The sequence below is a fragment of the Passer montanus genome, unplaced genomic scaffold (genome assembly GCF_014805655.1).
Source record: "Passer montanus isolate IOZ18808 unplaced genomic scaffold, ASM1480565v1 scaffold184, whole genome shotgun sequence".
NCBI classification, from domain to species: domain Eukaryota; kingdom Metazoa; phylum Chordata; class Aves; order Passeriformes; family Passeridae; genus Passer; species Passer montanus.
This window is the reverse complement of record NW_024365826.1, coordinates 124,057-148,066: the sequence shown is the minus strand read 5'-3', so window position 1 is coordinate 148,066 and position 24,010 is coordinate 124,057. Positions and strand designations below refer to the sequence as shown.

The following is a 24,010-nucleotide window of genomic DNA, read 5'->3' as shown; positions in this document are numbered from 1 at the left end:
TTCCCCAGCTGTATCTCATTAAGCAAAAAGGAAAGGAAAAAGGGGAGACGTTCTTTTCTTCTGTGCAAATTTCTCCCTGGAGTTCATCTTCCTTTGAGGGACAGTTCATTGCTGGTACCTGGAACACCAAGTCTGAGCAGAAGGGGGCTGTAAGAAGCCAGGTGCTTGAGGACAGGGCTTTGTCCAATTCAAAAGGCTTTTTCTAAATATTTTATACTTTGAACATGATTTATTTCAGGGAAGAGGGAGAAGTGCTACAGAGAGACAGGACTGGTTCTAAAGGGCTACAGAAAAGGAACCTCGTGCTCCATGAAGCCTGCAGGGGTGCACTACAGTAAGGGATGTTATTTCCACATACTGCAGCATTTTGTACTAACAGCATTTTGCTTGTGAGCTCTGTGGACTGTTTTGCTCAATGTGGAAGGTTTGTTTAATCTGGGACTTCACTGGGATTTTGTCCTTATCTCTTTTATAGAGACTGACGTGGCATTACCATAAGGCAGACATTAATTAACATGGTTTATTAATGTTACAGAGACAATCCCGTGGCTGCTGTCAAACAGGCCACCACATCCAGGGTTCAAAGTTATCAACACAGACACCTCAGAGCCTCTGTGCTTCTCTCCGATCTTCCTCGACGTAGAAAGATGTCAGGAGGAAAAATCCTCCTCCAAAGACCCCAACAAAGGCACAGGTGACAAAGCTGTACTGCATGCTCCGGAAACTCCACTGCAGCGAGGGGGTGTTCCTGGCCTGGATAGCATTGGAGATCTGGGGAGGGAACAAGGCTGGCATTAACCTGGAACAACACCTCCATCCCTCCTGCTTTAAACAGACTCTTTACAGTGTGGGCCTTGAAAAGAATAAAAGAGGCAGACAGGGGTAAGAGTCTGCTCCCAAAGTTTGCAAACCCAGTACCCAGGGAGAGGGTAATCCCTCAGGGAGAGGGTAATCCCTCTTCTTTGCCAGACAGATTGTACAGTTGAGACTCCATAAAAGAGGCAGACAGGGGTAAGAGTCTGCTCCCAAAGTTTGCAAACCCAGTACCCAGGGAGAGGGTAATCCCTCAGGGAGAGAGACTCTCTTCTCTGCCAGACAGATTGTACAGTTGAGACTCTGGGTTTCACCCAGCTGAGGCCAAGGGGAACCTCCTGTGTGGCTGGGCCAGCAGCAGCTCTGCAGGCACAGCTCACTTGGCCATTGTCTAATCCTGACACTGTAAACAGGGGGTGAACTTCTTTAAATAAACTTTCATAAAAACTAAACTTTAAATCAACAACAAAGACTCAATCTCCCATGTCAAGTAAAGCAGAAAACTCAAAATGGGTGCTTTGTTACCTACTGTGTCTTAAAATAAATGGAGGAAGGAAATGAGACTGACGGAACTACACTGGAACTAAAATTAATGAATTGCATGCAGAAAGCAGTGTGAGGCTGATTTGCACAGAAGCACCTAAGATCAAGTACATGTAGGAAGGGCAGGGAAAGCAGGTCTAGAGATGTGGGAATTCAGGGTTGAGGTGATTTGAGACCAGAGCTTTAAAGGTCAAGTAATATCTAAAGAGAACCATTGCTCCACTTTTGTTCTGAATTTTCAAGACACCATTGACTAATTTCAAGATTTCAAACTTCAAGATTTGAACTAAGTCTTGGGTTTTAACACATTGAAGTAATTTCCACGAAACTCACAAACTTAGCAGAAAGTGCTTTCATCCTATGACACTGTCTCTGCAAAAATGTATGCCTCTGTAAATTTCTACACACTGCACAGAACTACTGACACCTACAAGCAGTGTCACAGGACCAAGTGCTGCATGCAGGTAAAAACATTTAGAAAAATATCTCTGTGACCTAGACACAGGGCCAGCAATTTGAGTAATTTCTGGTTTTGGACCAAGTAGTGCCTAAGATTCTGTGAGTGTTATCAGTTCCTAGAAGTTTTACCCCAAGGAAAATTGAGTAAGGAGAGAATTCACTTACAGCCCCGATGAGGTACGGGCTGCCTGCATCTCCCAGCAAATGGCTCACCAAGATCTGCAGGGCGATGGCTGTGGACTGTCGCCGCGGCGTCACCACGTACTGAAACAGAGCACAGCCACAGGAGGGGAACATCAACCCCGAGAACTTCAGGAGTGCCCAGCTGCTCCCACAATATCCCAGAGACACCGACAGAGCAACTTTGATGTATTTCATATTCAAACACTGTTTACAACTTTGTAAGACAAATTTCATATTCAAACACTGTTTAGAACTTTGGAGACAGAAAAGTTATTCTGAGCAAAAGGGTACACTGCATGTTTTGCTGAGGAAAAAAACACTCAAGAAAGGAATATACAGGAGAAAATAACAATAGATTAGCTAAACTGTGACTCACGTGTCCATACACAGCTCAAAGCAGCTTGTACAGATCCATTTGGTCATACAACCAATAGAAGCCTCCTGGCAGTATCCCTTGCAGTCACAATGATTTGCTAATACGGATTGAGCACTGACAGTCTCTCAGAAAAATATCTTATGACCTGTGTCAGCAGGCCTGGTCTAGGCTGCTGAGGGAAAGTGGGGTACCGAGGAGCTGTAAAACATGTTAGCTGAGCCCTTGCAGACCCTTGAAGACTGAAGGTGAGGACCCAACCTGCCCAACCAGAAAGTGGCTGGTGATGTTTTGATGGTATTGCCTGTCAGTAGAAGCACCTGAGACACAAGGTACTGCAGTAACACCTCACACTGATTTTGTTTTTCAGTGCACACAGTTTAAATAAGGACTTGGAGAAGATGATGTTGTGCACATCCAGAACATGGCAAAGCATCATGTAGATTAGAACTATTTTGTCAAATAAAATATAGTCATTTGGGGGTAATAAGAGCTCTATGCCTGTGCTACTGAGGATCAGCTCTGCCTGAAGAAGCCTTTTAATAGTACATTTATGCAAAAAGCATTCACAGTCAGAATGCTACAGAAGCAATTTCAAACCTTCTTATCTGTTTTCCAACCATTTGCTCATATCAGAAAAAAAATGCTTAATATTTTCTCAGTCCTCTATTCCACAGTTTGGGGGGGTTTTCTTGAAACTCACCTAAGTGTCATTAAGTATGTCTCACACACTAATTAATAGAATGATTGGTGTTTTACCAAGGGACAGACTCAAGGTGTATGATCTATACTGTGACTCTATCACTGCCTTCAAGAAAACATTAATATACATGTTAAGCTGGGTTTAAAACTAAAAAAGACCCTGCTGTCACTTTTAATTTAGAGTTTTGGTCCTGCTTACCACATACAGTTTCAGTAAAGAACCAGAGAACACTGGCAGTGCCCCTCTTAGGCACTGGGACTCCACCTTGGATACACAAATCACTCTTAAACCAGCATTTCTGCACCCAGCAAGAGAGCTCTGAGCAGCTGGATTAGAACAGACAACCTCCTTCCTTCCTTTGCACATGTGCAGCTAATGCATAACCCACTCCATTCCCAGTCCCTCCAAAGCAGGTATTTCTAAGCATGGATAGAACATTTCTCTTTCATTAGGAATATTTAGGTAGAGTGCTTCAATGATAGTAAATATTAAACCAGGGGTGCTTTGGAGGTCTCTCCAGAGTTACAGAAAACCAGTGTGATGTCATGTTGCCACAACACTGCATCCAGTCCCCAGGCAATGTAGGAGCAGAGTTATGTGAGATTGGTTGTTCTGAAATCCTTGTCGCCCATGGGATGAAGGAACAATCCAACAGCTCCTTCCCACTGAGGCCAAAGCACACTATGGCCTAGACTGAGGGTGTGCAGTCTACCCACTTTTTTTCTCTCAGAACCTACCTGGATGATGAGCATGCACACTTTGTGAAGAGGCTCACTTGTACAGACACAAAAAACCACAATAGGAAACTCTGAGCTTGGGAAGCAGACCTGGCAATGACAGACTGTACTAGATTGGAGACTGTCAGCCCATGGCTCTCTGAGGTTTTCATGTCATCTGCCCTAGAACTCAAATTTCTTTTATGGATCATGACAGACTGCGTTTGAGAAATGCAAATCAAATATTCTTATGCACTTAATATATCATGGGCATTGAAAGCATGAGAAAAGCTAAATGTACTTTGGCTCTCCCAGTGCCTTGCACTATACCTTTATTTAATATCCCATATCTGCAACTACAAGAGATGGAACAAAACTGAGAGAGGGATGGGGTGTTTTCTGTAGTTTCAGGGCTCATACAAACTCTGCCTGTGCTATTGTTCAGGTTCTTCTGCAGAAGAGAAACTATACTCAAGAGCTCAAGGCACTGTGGGATTCACTAGGAAAAGAAGAAACAAAAGACACCTTCCCACAGGGACTCTGAAGAAGCCAAGGGGTCCTGCCTGGCCACAGTGACTGCCCAGGACCCCACACCTTGGCAGGAGTGGGGTGACATCCTGCACACTCCTCAAAGATCCAGCCCAGGTGTCTGGACAGAAGCAGGTGCCCCAAACAGGTACAGTTTGCAGATCCCTCGTGCTGCCTCTGGAGGTTTCAGAGACCCTTCTGCCACAGAGCTGTCAGCTAAAAAAGCAGATGGAACACACAGGCTGGTGAACACTTCTGTACATCCCAGGGCACTTCCAAAGACAGGGACATCTTGGTAGCCTTCCCAAACCCCTCCAGTTCCAGCATCTCCTACACTATTAGCTGCCAAAAACCTAAAAGACAGAGTTCCATAACCTCACAGGTGGCAAACATGTTTCATAAGGAGCATTCCAAGAAGAGCCTCCCAGTAAACCAGCAGGGCAGCCACAGCACTTCTCCACTTGCACATTAGGACTGTAGTGGTTCAGCAGATACCTTTGTGTTTACACTGAATAGGAGGCACAAAGGTGGCTACATGCAATGCCTCTTGATGCACCAGCCACAAAGGGAGGAAGTCCTTATCATTCAGTCAGCATCTTTTTTGTCAGCATCTTCAGCTCCACAGGTCGCAGGAGAAATGAATTCCTAGCTACATTGTCTGGCTAGCAGTGCCATGTGGGAAGAAAGAAAAGTAATTTTCATGGCAAAGTAAGAACATGCATTAGCAAATCCAGCTACATTACCAGAAATCCTACCAGTTCATATAGGAAACAAGGCAGAAAGAGAAATTACTTCTGTTATCTGTGGCACCCTTCAGTCAGTATAAGAGCAGTAATAGACTGAACTCATGGGGTACTCATGGGGTTTCAACAGGATGAAACACAAGTCCCAAGTAAGATTGTCACTGAATGAGAGACATCTACAAATTCAGCTCAATTCCATCCTTTTCGGATAAAACAATTAGTAGCATTTAGATTTCAAGAGATCCAACCCAAAGCACACTTGTGGTAATAAACTTGATGTCTGCTCCCAGAGAACACAGCACCACAGAGCTCTGCTGTACCAAACTTTTCACCTCCCCAGTTGTTCCCAGTTGATACAATATTGCTGCTAATTAATCCCACAATATTCTAAAAGAAATGGAAGTCAGGGATGTTGGTCTGCTGGGAGACAAGAACTTCCTCCTCTTCTAGATCTACATGGATCCAGGATATGACAATGGTGCTCCCCACAGATCTCCTGCAGGATGCAATGTGATGCAGCATTCCCTCATAAAGCTGAGACTGGAGTGACAGAACTGAACAAAAGTTCTGTTTGGATTCAGGAAGGAATTGAAAGAAAGAGCTGACAGCAACCATCTGCCTCACTCTCCTCACCATGTATCACCATTATCTAACTCAGTGATGTCACCTTCCTCTTTAACAGTGACAAAGGACAGAATTAAAATGCAGATATAGGAGTCCAAAGAAAAGTAAATTGAGAAACTTTAAAAAGTTGGTGCCTCAACTCATGTAAAAAGAACGGCAATGGTATTTATATTTGCTTCTGGTGCAAAAAAAAGCCCAATTATTTAAAAATAAACTGAAATAGAACATAAGTAAAACTGTCAGTCTGGACCAGTTCACTGCTGCAAGGCTTCAGCTCTTTTCTCATAGGATAATTGTTTCTGACCATTCTGAGAGAGTCAAATAAGAATCAAAACCCTCCTGGCTGCTGGCTGAAATTTTAAGCAAGCAGCCAACTGACTAATGCTGACTGCATTATTTACTATTTTATTAAAATTCCAGATGCAGAAAACTGACATGTAGAGAGCAGCACCATGAAAGAGAACATAATGCACAGTCAGTGTCAGCAGGACTCTGCTGAAGACCCATGAAATGTTAGTTCCATTCCTTCATCTCAATCAGAATGTAAAGAGAGGCTCTCCAGCTATGAAATAAAAGATAAACAGACTCACATCAAGGCAAGGTCAGGCAGTGGAAGGAGAGTTCTGCAGTGCTTCACAGCTGGTTCCTTTGGTCACTAGAGAGTGCTCAGCATTTGGCAATATACTTTTTCATCGTTTTTACACTGTAATAGGAATACTTTCATCTCTGCTCAGCTTGTCCACTACTTGGGTTCAGTTAACCAGTAGAGATACCAAGCAATTTGTATATCTGAGCAACTCAGACCACAGTGCAGTGACCTCAGGGGTAAACTGCCAGTTCTGTGATAGCAAGGGCCAGTGACCTGTGCTCCACTGGAGCCACAGGCTGCAAGGTATTTTTCCTGTCCTTCTTGTGAACAGCTGTTGTGCATCACTGCATGTTGTGCTACACATGAATGCACTCACTGTGGTTCTCAAATGAAAGATTTATAATGACCATGAAGTTTGCAGCAGCAATCTGCAAATAGATTTCATCTCCCTTAGAATGCAACACTATTACATGAAATGGGAAACACTCACATGTCTTTTCCTTGGGAAGAAACAGTCAAAGATCTCTGTTCTGCTGTCCCTTAACTTTGTGCCTTCTCTCACTTGTCCTGATGGCTTTACAATTCCCCCACTTTCAGTGCCACCTGCAGCAGCATTGTGCCTGTACCACACTTGTCTGAACAGTCCCTGTCTCACAGGGAGCTTCCTGCTTGAAATATTAGGGTTATCATCACATCCACAGTTTCTCAGCACAGGAATCCCAAAGTAGAGTTTGGGTCCCTTGGGTGATCTATTCCTCATAGAAAAGGGTAGTGTAAACTTAAATATTTTTTCTTATGCCCATAGGTAGCAAGAAAAGAATTGTCAATTATATAAATAACTTTGGTATTTAAATCAGCTTCCTGCAGTCTATCAGATATGAGCATTTCTTTGCTTATTGCACTGATAAACCATATTCAACTTGTTCATATTATGGATTATTAAGAAAAAAAGTCATATAAACTACTTGATAAGACTATAATGATCTGTGTAGTTCAGCAGTCATAGTATCTGCCCCAGGGTTTACACAGACATCTATTAGTGACTGTGGAGCTACAACCTAAATGCAAGATTGCCAAATTTTTATTTTGAGTAAAAACTCAAGTAAAATTACTAACTATGTAAACCTTTGAAATTATAAAAAGCAGCTGCTTATCACAGTCTAGACAAACTGTGCTACAAGATGTGTGCTTTTCACATCACTCTAATGAAATTGCAGATGACAGAATCCAAATGAAATCATGCACTGCTATTCCTTGGCTTGTGAGGTCAGTCCTGGAATTCCCAAGAGCCCCTTAAGCATCACTGCTGGCCTGATGCTCTGGCAGTGTAGAACACTTATGAGTTGGACTTGCAAGAGCTGGAATTCATCTGCACTGTGTTCTGGACTAAGGGAACTTGCTAACAGTTCATGGACTGTCAACTTTGCCTCACTGGGCTCATCCTTTCAAACATTTGGAAAATAAATAGAAAACCTGATTATAGACACAAAATTACCTTGTTTCTGGAGCAGGCCATTTTCTAGCAGATATCTGACAACACAGAGCTGTACAGAAGCCCAAAATACTACGGGTATAGACAGCACTAGAGAGTACCACGTGCATGAGTTCCACCCAAATCAGGACATCTTCCTGGGATTATAATAACTTGATCTACTGCACCACCACACCCTGATTGCCACTGGCATCCTTGCCCAGCAGTACATTGTGGCAGTGATTCCAAGCAGGATACCAACAAGGGGATTCTCTGTAGGAGTTTGTTCATCTGTCCCCAGAAAGCCACCAAGATGCAGGCTTAGGAACAATATTACATTGTCAAAACCTTGAAATAAGGAAAGTTTCATGAGCACTTACCAGCAGTATGTCTGTCACAACAGCCCAGTTTACAGACAAAAACAGTTCTCCAAATGCAATAAAAATCTGCAAAACAGAAAAAAAGCAGTGACTGTACTATACTATGCTATGCCATGCTATGCTATGCTGTACTCTGCATTGCCCTTCTATATTGTGAAGATGAGGCAGGCTCACTGACTGTTGCTTATCTGTGTAAGAGTTGTCCTACATACCCATTACTTCTAAATTAAACACCTCTATCTATGCTTACAAACAGTAACTTCACCTTAAAGGTGGGAAAAAGAATCAAAGAAGGTGTTTGGGTCACAAATCCTCAGCAGAAGAGCCAAAATAGGAAACGTATGCCAGCCTCCCAAATTAACTGCTATGAACTATTGAACCCATAAAGAGAAAAGCAAGATCCATGGAAGAGAAACATTCAGCACAGGTTTACAAAGTGCACAGGGATGCAAATGAAGCCAAGTGAACACCTCTGGGCCAGTACCAGTACTCTTAAGGGCTCCTTCAGAGAGAGAACATCCAAAACGGAATGGACTCCAAGGAACAGGCAGTCTCAAAACCTTGCTGTCCTGTGGGAAATCCCTAATCCATCACAGATGGAGACCCAGCCATGAGGAAAAGGGGTAGGGCACTGAACAACTCTTTTAGCTGTGGCCTCAGAAAATATTAACCCTTTCAGCCAGCCCTGGACACAGACTGGAGCAGCCTGCCCAGACTAAGCGAGACTTAAAGGAAGAAAAGGATTAAAGGATTAAAGTTACACCATTGAGGTGGAGCAGTGCTAGAAAGCAGAATCTCTTCAGAAACACAGGCCACAAAGTCTCATGGTACCTGGCACAATATTCTTATCTACTAATCAGACTGATGGCACATTGTTACAACAGGTGCCAGCACTGTGTTTGGTAAGGCCTTTGTCAAGATGTCGTCCCTGGTTGATGAAAACACAGCCTAGGGAAGGCACAGTGACAAACTCAGATGTTTTTGGAGGGGTAGCTTACATTCCCCTAAGGAGAACTAGACCTAGAATACCCAGGATACCTATAGATATCCTGTAGGTAATAAATATAGATAATAGACCTAGGATATCCATACATCCTGTGGCTTTTGTCTGTTCTGTTCATTTGTTTTCTTCTCCAAGCCAGTTTGGGGAAAAAAGTTCCTTGAAGCACTGATATACTTAGTATAGAACATTATCCAGACATCTTTTCCTTCACAATGCTTTAGATATAGATATTATAATTAATATATTATTAGATATAAGGAAGAAATTCTTCCCTCTGAGGGTGGTGAGGCCCTGGCACAGGGTGCTCAGAGAAGCTGTGGCTGCCCCATCCCTGCAAGTGTTCAAGGCAAAGTTGGACAGGACTTGGAGAGACCTGGTCTAGTGGAAGGTGTCCCTGCCCATGGCAGGGGAGTGGAACTGGATGAGCTTTAAGGTCCCTTCCAACCCCAAACCCTGATTCTATGATTCTGTGATCTATGATTCTAATAACAGCTATGTTTTCTTAGGTCCAACCAAATACATTGATTCATTCATCTAACACAGACTGGAAAATTTAACTGCTGTTCTCTACCTTTAATGACAAAAAATCCCCTGAGGATCACACTATGAGTAGAGCTTGTGGGAGTCTGAGAAGCAGAAAAAGACAATGGGTAATTCTCCTGGGCACTCAGATTCCCACTATTGGACCCAGAATAATCTTCACATTTCACATTTTGCTTTGTGTACACACACTCAGACAGGCCAATCCACTTGTGTTTTTTCTTGGTGTAAAGGTGTTTTTCCACAGGAATACACATTCCTGAGGAGTCAGAAGGAAAACCTCTTTGAACAAGCATTATTCTTAGAAGCAAAAAACATGCAAAAGTGCCCTTTTGCAGAGAACTGTTGATTACTGTAATTTACTTTACTTACATGTTAATCATGGTGATTTTGGCTGTGGAGTCACAGAAAAAATGCACAGGAGTCTTTCCCCAGCTGTTACCAGATTACAGTTGAAATAGGGTTTACATTCAGTTCCCTCTTACAGGGATTTTTTGTCATTCCTAGTAAGTTTCTGTTTTCCCTTTTACCGAGAATGGAATTTAAATGATTTATACTTCAGTTTGTATTGCCAAAAGCTTGACTTTGAAGATCAGCTAGTGATCTGGGGCTTTGAAGGTGAGGGCTAAATTATTCTTAGCTAGAACAGTGTGTATTGTGCAGTCCCAACTACACCAACCTTTAAGTATTAAGAGAGCAAAAATAAATAAGAATACTAAATTAGGCACAAAGCATTAAAATTAACATAAGATTGAGACTTGCTTTAACTACATTTTTGCATAAGGGACATGTTTCAACGCAGCTAAATGCACAGTTATTATTTTCTTCTTCAGTGTGGGCACTCTGCAGGACCTCAGGCCCAGTTTTTGTGCCTGCCTGCCCTTTATACTGTACCAAGGACTGCCCAGGTGGCTCTCACAGGACAGACCTCAGCTATGAGAGCATCAGAGCCCACAGCTTACCTGGATACCTTGCCACAAGTCACTGAAACCTCTTAATGTTCCAGAAGACTGCAGAGAGTTCTGCAAAAGCCTCTCCCCGCCTCCCATTCTCCCTAGGATGCCAAAAGACATTTTGCTAATTGTCACTTACAAAAGTGGAAAGGATGTTTGTCTGGGCCACCATCAGAGCTATGTAGAGGCAGAGTGCAGAAATGAACATGCTTGTGGCACAGATCAGAGGATCAGCTTTGTTGTTTATCTTCCTTAAACGTCTTGCAGCTTCTGCCCCAGCAATAATACCCAAGATTCCTGTCCCAATGGTGATGCCTCCAAATATTAGGCTGGTGACAAAGCAAAGGATTCAGCTGAGCATAGTAAAACTGTACTGTGGAAAAATAAATGGTGTTAGCTTGTACCTGTGGTTTCAGAGGAGTCTTTAATAGGGAAGTTGACTTTTATTCCACTTGATGTGACCCTCCCACTCCTTCTAAATGGAGGTAATCCCAAGCCCCAGCTGAAGCTATGGCTTTGCAATGGTGGCTGTATCCCCTGGAGATGATATTTTCCCATTTACAGAGCAGGTGTTGTGCACCCAGGCTCAGGGAGGGCTCTGCTCAATATGATCTAGCTTGGACATGCTGTGATTTAGAGGAGACAGAGTCATCATGGTTACCCTGTGAATCAATCTACCCAGTCATCCCTGAAACACAGATGGAGTAACCCTGTATCACAATCTGCTGCCTTGGAAGAGATCCTAGCACGTGGAATGATACACATCTAAATTATAACCCTCTGGTTAGCACAGCTGAGATGAGTCACTTCTCTGACTGTGGGAAACACCTACCACTTCCCAGAAGAGTTCAAAGAATACTGAATAGGTAACTACTGCCAGGTCCAGCATTTTCTGAACACAGAGTTTCCAATACCATTCAGCTTTGTGTGTCTGCAAATGCAAATGTGTTCTTCAGGAACCACAAGTTCATGTTTTAAAAGAACATGTCTGAATAGTTTAGAAGATTCAGCTTCCAAAGGGACTTGCATGTGTGCTTTTGTCTCTGTCCCAGTGAGACCCCCCCCAATGACAAAGCAAGTCTCCTGCCCAAGATCAGTGGTGCCACTGCATTGTGATTCTCTGAAGGCAAGCAGGGACAGGATCAATGTATTCTGAGCACAAGTGCTTCTGAATATTTTAGAGTGCTACATGGCAAGTTCTGTACATTTTCCTGAACTTTTTCTAACTGCAAAGCAAAGTAACCAGCTGGGACATGATTTGTTCCTTTAAACTACAGAACATCCACTTCTTAATTTCTTTCTGGCTGATTAGGAAGAACTCAATAATTCTACAAGAAAAAAAAAAAAGGTATTGCTATGCAAGATAACAAACTTTAAGAAAATTTGTACTCTCCCTGCAAGTTCTTCAGGATTCTGATCCATCACTGACTATAGCTTGATAGTGACATTATAGATTGTCACTTGGCAGAATAATCTCAGACATTTGTTCAAGAGAGGCAAGTTCCAAGGTGACATTAGTTGATTGAAGCATTCAGGGAATTGTGTTTAGAATGTTCATGTATTGTAAACTGAAGTTGAAACAAACCTGCAACTGGAATAAAAAGAATGGCCAAAACGAAATCCAAGCACAGTTCAGCTGACAGGAGTAGGAAAGTACAGAAGCCTAGTTCTGGGGAAAGGCTCCTATGGGATCCTTTAGGGTCTGAGAATGCTCACTTATCTCTCTGATCTGTTTGAAAGTGTTTGCACAAAGACCTGAACAAAAACTTCACGCTGCCTATTTATCTACATTGAAAGGATTGAGACTTAAATCAGTTGTGGTGCCATTTGAGTCTATGTTTGTAAGGAGTCTAAGGGACACAGTCCTGATCCTTAAACAAAGTCTGAAACTGCTGAACAGCCAGAGGGAAAAACATCTTTAAAAGTATCCCTGGGCAGGTCTGGTAATGTGCAGCTCAGTTCCTCCAGCACCATCAGGTCTGACATTGTAGTTTATATTCTGTTTCTTTACATCCCCTTGGAATAACAGTCCAAAACCAGCCTTATGCTGCTTCTGGCATGAGCTTATGCCAAGATTAGATTTAAAAGCATCCTATAAGAAGCAGCACATGAGGTTAAACTATCAAATGCTCTGTTTCACTTCCCTGAAGACCATGTCTGCTCTAACAACACTACTGTGGAATAATAATTCAGAAGTGGATTAGAAAACAAACTAGAGGCCAACACCTTCAAATTAACAAAGAAGTACTTAAAGTGCATCTGTGAACAGATAGAGCCAAACATCTTAAACTGTTCAGCTTCCCTCATCTGCCTACCCTGAGCCAGACTCCTGTGTTTCCCTCTCTTCCCAGTACTGTTAATTGATAAGTAATGTGCCACTGGTGGCATCCCTGGAAGGACAATTCATTTCCCATTGAAGGATTTTGGGATGACTCTTCAATCCATCTGGTTTTGCTACAACTCAGAAATCACTTCTGAGTTAACTCAGTTATTCCATTTCAGAAAGACAGAAAAATCCCATTAGCAGAGGATACATTCAAGGTGTGATTACTGCTTTTCCCTTTAAGTGTCTTTACCTGGAAAGGCCATGCTGTAAGCACTTAGCTCTCTGAAATCCATTACAAAAGCAGAGACTGAAACAAGACTTGGGGTACCTCCTGGAGAAAGGGGTACTTGTATGGAGACCACTGCCAGGAGTCAGTCCCAGTGCTCACTGTTACTGAGGGAAGCTGTGAAGACTCAAGAGGAACACTGAATACATATTTGTATTCTGGACAACACACTGTGAAGAAAAACTTCTCTTCCTTGGTGGGGAAAGGGATCTATAAAAAGGTGTGTTATGACTACTTCAAAGTGTTCTACTAGTGTAAATTCCCCTTATACAATATTTGATACTATTCATGAATCTTCATTGGTCTGGACATGCTCTAAGCAGAGCTCTGCTGGCAGCTATTCACAAGATCCTGGTTTGGTGTGATGATCTGATACTACATCAAAACCAGCAAGATTTCTTCAAGCTGGGAGTCACAGTGAACTCACCAACATGGCACAGATCATAAAAATGGAATAAGAAGAAGATAATAGGCAAGTCATTACAACACAAGATTTAAATATACTTAAATGGGTATTTAAGTAACTTGGGGTGCACAGTCATTTGTCAACTAAAAACTCCTTGCTAAAGCTTCTCCTTTTCCCCCACAACTGTTACTATTACTGCTTCTTCCTGTTTTACTTAAATAGAGCTGGCAGCATTTTTCCAGTTAACTGAGTGATTATAAACAAACAACCAAAGGGGAGTGTCTCAGATACCTGGAGACAACTTAACATTCACACCCCACTGCCTTCAGGAGAAGTGCTGGGTGACATCCTCCCTCCCCTCTGCAAACGAGCTGTGACCCAGCACCGTGCGGCGTTTCCAGGTGTGCCCCCGAGGCACAGCTCACCTGTTCGATGAATTGCACGAGCTTTGGAGGCACGGTGGGACAAGGCCCTGCACAACCTGAGCTCTGTACAGAAACAGTGGCATCCACATTCCCAGGGCTCCAGTGACAAAGGCCATGGCAGTGAGACCCAGTGAGGAACAGACAAAACTACAGCTGAAAGTAAAAAAAAAAAAAAAAGAACAACTGAGAGATATTAGAAAGAATGGTGTGAGGAAAAAGGGAAAACCTACCTGCAACACCCAGGATTTCAAGCAATAACAAAACAATACTTTCAGACATCTTGTAATCGAAATCCACTCCCTTGAATATCTGAACTCTGATCAGGCTTCATTATGAAATTCAACAATAAAGCACTAATTAGAGTAAAGGGTATGACCTGCTGATTTAATGTTAAATCCTGGTCTCTTGCAGATTTCATGCCAACTTCTGCCAAAACAATTGCTGTGAATTTTTTGATAGCAGAAGTATAACAATAGAGAGTGAGCAAGAATGTAATGGCTTGGTACCTAAAGGAAAAGGTTCTCTGTTCAGCTCTAAATGCCTCAGGTTTTAAGCTGTTTCTGTAACCAGTGTAAATGAGAGCAACGCCTGGGTCTGAGCTGGGCTGGAGCACTCCTTAACCCTACCTGAGTGAGTAAAAATAGACTCAATCTCCACAGCAAGTTTCAGGCAAAAGAAGAAATGTTTTTGAAAACTGTCCAAACCTTGTCTCCTTCCTGCCCTATCCTAGGAGAAAATTAAATTTTTGCCGGACTCTTTGTCATTAATAGTTCAGAAGAAAATCCCCTTTGAGGTCAATAGAGATGTATGCTGCAAATGACCACCAAACTAGAGGATTTGTTAAGAAATGAACATAATTCTCTAATTCCTAAAGATAATGTGCTCTTGGACTTGATTAAAAGTGGAACCACATAGTTTTTTTGCAGTATGTCCTTATGCTTTGGAAATCAATTGTCCAAGGAAAAGAAAATGGGAATCAATTGCTAAAGGGAAAGAAAATAAAAAGATCTATTTTTTTACACTCAAACATCTCTGTAGGAAAGCAACTTTGGAGATAGTCTAGTTGTTGAAATGTCAGAAAGGTTCATTTTTGATTCAGGAAATTATTTTTTTTTAATTCACTTCAGGATGTCGTGCCTACAAATTGCGATCCTACAAAACCGATCTCTAATGTACCCGCTACTCAGGATGTGAAGAGGATGCAGATTTAGCGGGCAGTGAGAAAACGCTGGATCATCTGGAAGAACACTCCAAAGGCAAACGGTGTCCCAGGAAAGCAAGTCTTGAAAGGAAAAGCGTGGTGCTGGAAAGCAGCCTGCGGGCAGCGGCAGGCGGAGCTGCCTGGCGCAGCTGCACAGCGGCACCTGCTGTTCCCAAAGCCGCTCCAGCGCCTCGTCCTGCCCCGGCACGGCCCGGCACGGCCTGGCACCGCCTGGCACCGCCTGGCACCGCGGGGGCACAGGAGCGAGCAACCTGCTCCGGTCCGCGTTTTACTCCGCCCTGCATCTTTAATTTTTGTGTGGTTAAAAGGAAGGTGTCATCTGCCAGCCACAGCTCAGCCCATCAAAACGCATGGACAATTACTTTATAAAGCATATTGGGGTCCCACAAACTCTGACCTCATGCACAGCAGGTTCACAAATACCACAGAGTGCCTGGGACATGCTAATCCAACCTTCCTCGGGTGCTAAGAATTATAAATAAATTTACACCATAAATTTGCACTTTTACCAATCTAGTTCCTGTAGGGAAGGGAAAATTTAGTATAAAGTAGAGCTTTGGATTCCAATAGGAGCAAACTGCCATCATAACTTCAGCCCTTTCCCCCTTTTCAAAATGGGAGGATAGAAGAAGCAAAGAAATTTTTTATCTCTTTTCAGCATTCCTGTAAAAAAGTGGAAGAAAGATTTTTACTAATGGTGTTTCCATCCTCTTACATACAACATGTGGCTCAAAGGAGCAAAGTGGGACTCAGTGGACATATTTCTTATAATGGAATGGTGACTCCTCAACAGAGGGAGCCTTTGTAGCTCAAACCACTTACTTCTTGACCAGTGATCCCACATCTTGACACCAAGTAGTCTTGGTAGTTCTGTGTACATCTGGCTTCTCATCTGCTCTTCCTACCATGCCAGAGATGCTCAGTGCTCTGTGTGCTGCTGTCTTTCTCTGGATCCTGTGAGGGACCAGCAGAATCAGGAGAAGCAGTGCCAGTCCTCCCATGCAAGGAGTTACCTGTAGACACAAGGTTGGTTAGATCAAAGATAGCTGTTTTCTTATAGTGAGAACTCCACAGCAATTCCAATTGCATTAGAATCACTATCAGAAATTTGCAGATGTGTTCAGAAATAGATGTGTGCTAGTTTAGGTCATATTTGTAAAGAAAAAGAGTGACTTTGGTGCCTTTGAAGAAAAGATAATAGATCCTCCCTCCCCATCATACAGATACCTGATTGCTCCTTCCTCTGATTTAAACAAAAAAAAGTGAAGAAAGAAAACTGTACTGTAGTGTTCTAGCCACAAACACAAGAATCACTGATGCAGTCACCAGTGTTACCTGAATAACATCAGTGTTACTCCACTAAATACTCTGCCCCACTCAGCTGCATGTGCTAGCTGATTTTGTATACAAAGAAGTTGTTCTCAGCAGCATTCCAGAAACTGGTGCTACCAGTACAATGATCATTTTACTTTCAAATTCCTCTGTTTGAGGAAGTCTTGGTGCAGTAACAACCATTCCAAATGTGCTCTCAGGTAAGAGGAACATCAGCACCTGCCCTGGCTGCTGTACAATTTCACCTACACCTATCAGAGCTAGGCAGAAATCTGCCACTTGTCTTGTAGGAAAACTTCTCCTAAACACCATGTTCCTGACCTGTCAGAGGGTTGGAAGTCCTCCCACTGCTCACCTTTAACACAATGAACATAAAGAATCCAACCCCCAGTGATGATTTTGATGTTACAGTGAATGAGTGACTCACCCTGAATGCCCAGTGCCAGTCACCAGTGCTTTTTGCCATGCCAGCTGCCAGCATATAACCACAGCCACTGCAAACAACAGAAAGGAATGGTCAGGAAGCACCAATGAATTTTGGATGGCTGAAATGACATGTCTTGCCAGCTAAGGAGAATGTTCTGCCATAGTTTTCCAAAGGGATAAACAGAAATAACCCTCATGGTCTGTGCTAGTCTGCTTGCCAGCCAGTATTAAAAAGAGAGTCTAAGCTCCTCAGAGCAGACTTGAGATGATGCCAGTAATGTCCCAGATTCCCCTTGGAATACATATTCTGTAAATGACACTGCAAACCTGGATCAAAGAGCCCATAAAACATTTTATTACCTACTCCCTCCTGTGCTAGCCAAAGGAATTGTGCCCTGCAGGAATTTCTTTAGTTTTAATCTGCCTTCTGGGCCCAGCCTTGGCTGCCTGCTCTGATACAGAGTATGCCTCTAAACCATTTGAAAAGCTCTTCTCTACCTTTTCTTCAGACACAATGTCAATTAACTAAAAGAAGAGAGGGAAGTACCAGTTCTTCCTTGGGAAACATTTAATGAAGGATTCTTGAAAAATCTGTCAAATAAATTAATATCTAAAAGCTTTTGTCTCCCAAAACACAGAAATAAATTACATACTCTCATGCACATATTTCTTTTAGAATTGATTCAATATTTTATTCAAAGCCAGAGTTTCTGGAGTCTAGATTCGCCCTAAAAATGTTAGGGGGAAAAAGCAAATTTTTCTCAAGGTAAGTAGAGAAATACACCTAATCAGCTCTATTCAAACTTGCCAAGGAAGTGACAAATCCCTTTGTAAGAGCCAATAAAGAAATATATCAAAATAAATCTGATTAGGGCTCAGGGTATATTGAATTGCAGGTGTGGTCAGACAGAATTTCAAAAGGTCACTGCAAGAAAACCAACCTTCCCACTGGAATGAAAATGTAGAAGATAGATAACACTGTGGTCCTTTTTCCTTCCTCAAACAGGTCTGCAATGATGGTAGGTGCTATAGTGGAGTAACTGGCAGAGCCAATGCCAACCAATCCTCGTGAAAGAACAAATATCGTGTAATGCTGCAGGGAAAAGACATATTATAATCAAAAAAAGTCCATGCAAAGAAAGAAAGAAAATTTACTTATTTAGAGGGGCATTTTAGTGGATGAAATCTACCAGAAGAAATCAGAATTCCACTGCCTTTTGCCTCTGTCTGTATTCCCTCCACTCACACCTGCTTCCCTCACATCTCACTGCTTGGCTTTCTCTTTCTGCACAGCAGTGACTTCTCAGAGTGACACCCAGAGGGAATTTCAGGACAGGGTGGATAGGACACATGTAACAAACAAACTGTAAGGTCATAAACAAGAAACATTCTGGACAAAAATAAAACCCCATCAATTGCAACAATAACGTGTGTGTTCTCTGTTGCCTAGGCTGGACTCCAGAGTCCTTTAAGGCATTCCTGCATGCAGTATATTTAGTCCAGGCTTAAGGCTTGGGAAATGAGTGGTCACTGATGCTTTTCCAAATGTGATTAGAGAAGGATTCTATCAAGTCCTGCAAGATGCATGCAGGTTATTTCCATAGCACCCTCTAAAAAGCAACATACCGACTCAGTGATGAATGAGCTCCCCAAGGTCACACCAGACCAGAAGAAAATGCCAGCTCCAAGGATGATCTTCCTGTTGTAGCGATCTCCAAGGTATCCAAAGATGGGGGCAGCCAGCATGTAACACAAGGTGAAGACTGAAAATCCAACAATGAACAAAGATAATAGTTGTCTAAATATTTTTGTCATATGTACTGCTCAGCCCTCAGATAAACTCAGGTTATTTTTAGGGCAGGGGTTAAAGGCAGGCTGAGTTTCTAGGACTAGGAGGAGGATTGATATTTGGAAAAATACAAATGCAGACTCAAAATACCTATACAACAATAAAATGTATGTGAATTGAATTGATATGAATTGAATTAAACAATGTGAATGTATGTGAATTACTCCACTTTTGTATTTCTTGAGAAACCCTTCATCTTTTGTGATTGACATACTGTGAGATTTTGAAGGACCTGACTGTAGTTTGACTTTCAGTTTTGCATTATAGTCAGCCTGCCCACAAGTGGAAGTGGGCAATGCCACACAGAAGGAGGAACTAGAAGAGCTAAGAAACTGGACTGTGTCTTTGGAGCAGACCACAGAGGGGCAAGGCAAAGCCAGCTCTCTGAACTGAGGAGATTTTATTACCTGTCTGCAGTAGACCTGTCTTCCCATCACTGAGCCTGAAGTATTTCTGTATATCCAACAGGATCCCTGCAACAGAGGCAGACATTGAATGACAGCAAAGCACCCTGCTAATCCTGGTAACTACCACCCAAAACCAGGGCTTGCAAGAACTGCAGCACATTTAGTTTTGAGTTTAGATGTAAGCCATTACTCTACTATAAGCATAAGATGCACAGCTAATTAAAAATTCTTATTGTTATAGATAAAATTAATTACTTTCCACTATAAGGGTCTTATGAGAGTCAGTTTACCCACTGTTTCAACCACTCCTGTTCTGCTTCTTTTGCACCATTAGCACCTAAGAATATGAAAATTTAGAGTTCAAAGTTTAATGGACACAATGTAGAAGAAAACAGTGGATGTTCAGACACAAAGGTAATTTTCTTCTCTATACCATGCCAGAGCTGCAGATCTTCCATCTCACCTCTCTGTATTTCCAATTTACACTGCTGAAAACCAATTGAAAATGGAAGATACTGCTTTGAAAAAGCACACCTGCATTGAAAGATGTCAATTAAAAAAGACATTTACTTCTCATGCCACTTCAATTTTGTCAAAATAGATAAAGCCATAACATTTTTAAGAGGATAAAACCACATTACTTAAGAGAACAAGTTCTGTGTAATTTGCCTGCTGTGTTCACAGGAGCTCATCTGCAGCAGAAGGGAGTGGGTGAAGTCAGCAAGAGGCACCTCTTCTCCCACACTGTGCTTTACACATTGTGCCATGAACTACACTGCTCCAGCCACTTAAAAGCAGTGTGGGACCAGCTAATTTAAAGGTAAATCCATGTTCTCCCACAGTCCCCATGGCTGCAGCATCAGGCCACTCACTATTTACTGATGTGACTTCAAGTCACTGCAGATCAAGGTCCAGCCTAGCAGCAGCTCCAGAGGTTTACAGCTGTTTCTCAGTGACTCTTGAGCATATTTTACATTTAGGGGTTTCCTAATGGTTTCAAAAGTTTAAACAAGAGACTTAATTAAAATATTTTGCATCATTAAAACAGGACAATCAATTACATCCTTCCTTTCTGGCAGCCAGTGATCAATGCACAGAAATACTGTATTAGAGGAATTCAGGTTTGGTCTCGTGGAGTATTTATCTCGTGGAACAAATCACAGTTAACAAGACTTGAACAGAACCACAACTTTATCTCAAACTAACATTCACACTGAGCACCATTAAAATGTTATCCCCTCCATATAACTAACTGACTCTGCCAGATCCTGGCAAATTACAAAGCATTGATTTGAACTGTTTGGTGGACAGAAAAGACAGAAAAGGTCTGCATGGTCACTAGTTTCAACAAACTGAAGTCAGCAGACATCCAAGGGGAAGAGCTTGTTTTCTGTGATGCAAACGCTGTCAAAGCCAGAGAGCAAAACTATCCGGAAACCACAACTTTGTAACTGCTGCCAGTTTACTTCTAAGCAGATACTCACACCTCCCCTTCCTCCCTGTCCTGTTAGCTGAATCTAACAACATGGTCACACACTTGGACAGCCAAACTCAAAGGCACTGCTGCAAGAATCCTGCAGTGGCACTGAATTCTAGCAGGTGAACAGTATTTTATTGCTGTGGTATAAACTGCAGCTTACAGACCTCCCCATGGTCCAGCAGCCATAGAACCAAGCAAAATGTGGTTTAGTCATGCAGTGTAATTCAAGGGGATGTTTCAAAGGCCTGGCCACTATCCCCACCTCAGCTCTTGAATTCTTGCATGTCCCTGAAGGCACCTGGGAGCATGGTGGGAGAATTTTAAGCTCTTAGCTGGTTCAGGAGCCCCTGAATAGTTCAAAGCCTGGAATGAGCCAAATGGCTTCTTGATCTTAACCCTCCCAAGGGGATACCCTTCTGGCATCCAAGCTCTTCCTTGAAGATATTTTCATCCCCTTCTGTCCCCTGCCCCTCTCCAAGGAAAGTTGCTTGACAACAGAATGCATTCACAGAAGTTTTTCACTCACAGCCTTGCAGTGTCATTCAGCATGCACTCCCACTGCACTCCTACTTGCTTCCTTCCCTCTTGTGTTGTTAAAAAGCAAGCTCAAAAAAACGAGCTCAAACTCTTAAACCCACTACACTCTCCATTTTTAAAGATACTGACTGACTGTCCTACATTTCTCAATAGTTGAAGTAGCAAAATAATTACTTTGTGTGCTGTAACTAGGTATTAATTCCGAACTCAAGAATCCATCCTTTGGGTTTTTTCAAGGTTTAAAATATTTCTGTTTCCCAGGTTACTCAGAAGTAAAATATAGCAAGCTCACAAGTGTTTCCCCTATTTTCTAAATCAGATCCCTGGAAGATGGGAGATGCTTAGGAGTAGTACTAAATAGAAGAATTTACACAGACCACAATTTAGATGGGAGAAAAAGCTCCATATTTTCCCTCCAGTTTACTATAAGCAACTCTTGGTCATTTTCAGCTGGGGAAAAAAATAGTTTAAAAATCATATTTTGGAGGAAGGATATGATTTATTAGACAACAAGTCATAACTTGTGGGTGGGAGAAGGCTTAAGGAAGTGGGTCTCTGTTCTTTTTCTGCAATCATGTTTCACTCTTAATTGCAGAAATCACACGACTGCCAGCAGCTCACAAGGAAGTGAAGCCTCCCCTAAGGATAACACCCCTAACATGGATAACAAAGTTATCACAAAAATCTCATCGTTTTTGAACTTGTAATGGAGGGAATAGCATCAGTATTCTTCAGACAGAGGAATAACATATAGAATCTACTAAAGAAGGCCTTGTAAACAAACTGTTGTGGACAGTAAAGAGAAGCTCTTTACTCACACCTCTGTAGAATTCAGCCACAAAAATGGACCAGTTGCCCTGTATGCTAAAGTCTGTTTATAAGATAGCTAGATTTTAAAGTATTATTTTATTTTTATAAGCATTCTACTAACTATTAATATCTAGTAAATCACTCCTAGGTCTTTCCAGATTTATAATTGGAAGTTTCATTAAGAGTATGATCAACAGGCTAAAGCAGATAAATGAGAGAAAGTACAAAGACATAAAGCATAACCTTACTTTAGAAACATTTGTAGAACTGTTAAGAACTTAAATTTCTTTTTCTTTAGAAGAGGAAAATGGGTTCTCACCTGGCACAATGAACCAATCAATGAAATTTATTAAATTCCCAAAGCACAGCACAGCAACTACCAGGCAATCCCTCTTTGCCGGATTGTTCCTTGACACAGCCACAGATGGACACTCTGTGCCCTCCTCTGCAGCAGCTCCATAATTCTGTCCCTCAAACAGTGGCTGGAGCAGCAAGTTTGTGTCTTCACGTTCACAGGGGGCTTGCATGTTTCCAGTGCAGAGACTCAGTAGGGGTGATGAAGCATTTCCTCACACAAAAGTGATGTGCTGGGGCTATGAGGAACTTCAATCACTACGGTCATTTCCGGACTGAAGCACAGCCACTAAGAGCTGAAATGTTCCTTGCAGCCAGAAGAACCTGCAAAGAAAAAAAGCTGCAGTGCTATGTTTTGCAAAATTGCTGAAGACCATGGCCTTGAAGACAAGGCAAAGTAAATGCAAACAAAAGCAAAGTAATCAATTGAGCACCCAAGAAATAAAACAACTCCACAGTGCTCTCACAGAAACTACAAATGCAAAAATAACAGTATTCTTTGTTGTCAGTGAGTTGTCAGAGCTAGAAAGTCTTTCGAAAGAAAGAAAGAAAGAAAGAAAGAAAGAAAGAAAGAAAGAAAGCACAATCAGCCTTTAAAACAGGACTGTTTTCCCCTTTCTCCCCCAAAAAACAGGTCCAAAAGAGGAGGAGGAGGGCACACAGGGAGACATTCTTGTTCTTTTGGCACATGTAGACACCTTTATCTGCCTTCTTTCTTCTGTCTATTCACATTTTTATAAGCATTCAGTCACATGTCTTTTGAGCAACTTTATGGATTACCAACTTCAGAAGCTATTTTTTTTTTCACCCTATTAATAAAATTTAAAGTGAAAATTACCAGAAAACTCTTAAAAGTTTATGAGTGAGGCAGCTAATTTGAAGAAGGACTGCTTATGGTTCGTGACTCATGCATGAAGACACAGGTCTGTGGTTGGGCTTTTTTTAAGAACTGGGTATTTCACACTTTAGACTAACTGAAAAACAAAATATCACCTACCATTTCTGGCCCTTTTGCAAAATGCAGAGTCCTTTGCGTCCATGTGCTCAATAGGAGTATTTCATTCTATATTCTCCTTCTTTTATCTCCCCTTTCCTGTGCTACAGACCACAGGATGTTCTCTGAGCGATGTCACCTTACCCGTACTATCCCAGCGCTTAACTAACCCAGCGAAATCAAGAGTTCCTTGGAAGTTCTTGGAAGCAATAAAGAATGGACACAATTTGGTGGAAAGCGCTAGTTTTATCTCCATCCCCGGCCGCGCACGAAGGAGAATCACACACAGCGATCGCAGCCCAGCTCGAAGGCCCGTGAGGGCGAGCGCGCTGTGGCGGCGCCGCGCCGCTGGGTGGCGCCCGAGGCCGCGGCCGCCCCGCCCGCTCCGCCCGGCCCCGCCCGGCCCCGAGTCCTTTCCCGGGAATGTTTTCCGTGTTTGAGCCCAGCCACTGCTCGGGCCTTGTAAGGAAGGACTCACGGGACAGCTCATCAGGGTTTAGCTCTCACTTTGGATGCTTTAAATGTCTCTTGATCC

At 42.4% G+C, this 24,010-nt stretch overlaps 1 protein-coding gene across 2 annotated transcripts; it reads right to left on the bottom strand.

The window, feature by feature from the left end:
* Positions 1-502: 502 nt before the first annotated feature.
* SPNS3 (sphingolipid transporter 3 (putative)) lies at positions 503-23,788 on the bottom strand. 2 transcript variants are annotated; one of them, XM_039705783.1, is made up of 12 exons: positions 23,479-23,788; positions 22,447-22,805; positions 19,301-19,366; positions 18,671-18,807; positions 17,986-18,137; positions 17,046-17,112; positions 16,109-16,299; positions 14,065-14,217; positions 10,761-10,950; positions 8,126-8,191; positions 1,981-2,079; positions 503-771 (listed from the first exon to the last, which is right to left on the bottom strand). In XM_039705783.1, the coding sequence occupies exons 2-12, from the start codon at positions 22,652-22,654 to the stop codon at positions 604-606; spliced, it is 1,497 nt and encodes a 498-aa protein (XP_039561717.1). In that variant the 5' UTR covers positions 22,655-22,805; positions 23,479-23,788; the 3' UTR covers positions 503-603. The 2 variants fall into 2 exon arrangements, with proteins under 2 accessions (XP_039561717.1, XP_039561718.1); XM_039705784.1 differs by lacking the exons at positions 22,447-22,805; positions 23,479-23,788 and adding an exon at positions 20,173-20,270.
* Between the last annotated feature and the right edge of the window lie 222 nt (positions 23,789-24,010).

What these genes read in the sequence shown, in the direction of transcription:
- SPNS3 (XM_039705783.1), bottom strand. Translation starts at nt 22,654, where the DNA reads ATGCAAGCCCCCTGTGAACGTGAAGACACAAACTTGCTGCTCCAGCCA. An exon ending in TGATTGGTTCATTGTGCCAG is followed by an intron (nt 19,367 to 22,446) that starts GTGAGAACCCAT and finishes CCTCTGTTGCAG; the next exon opens with GGATCCTGTTGGATATACAG. An exon ending in GTGGGATCACTGGTCAAGAA is followed by an intron (nt 14,218 to 16,108) that starts GTAAGTGGTTTG and finishes TTTTACTTTCAG; the next exon opens with CTGTAGTTTTGTCTGTTCCT.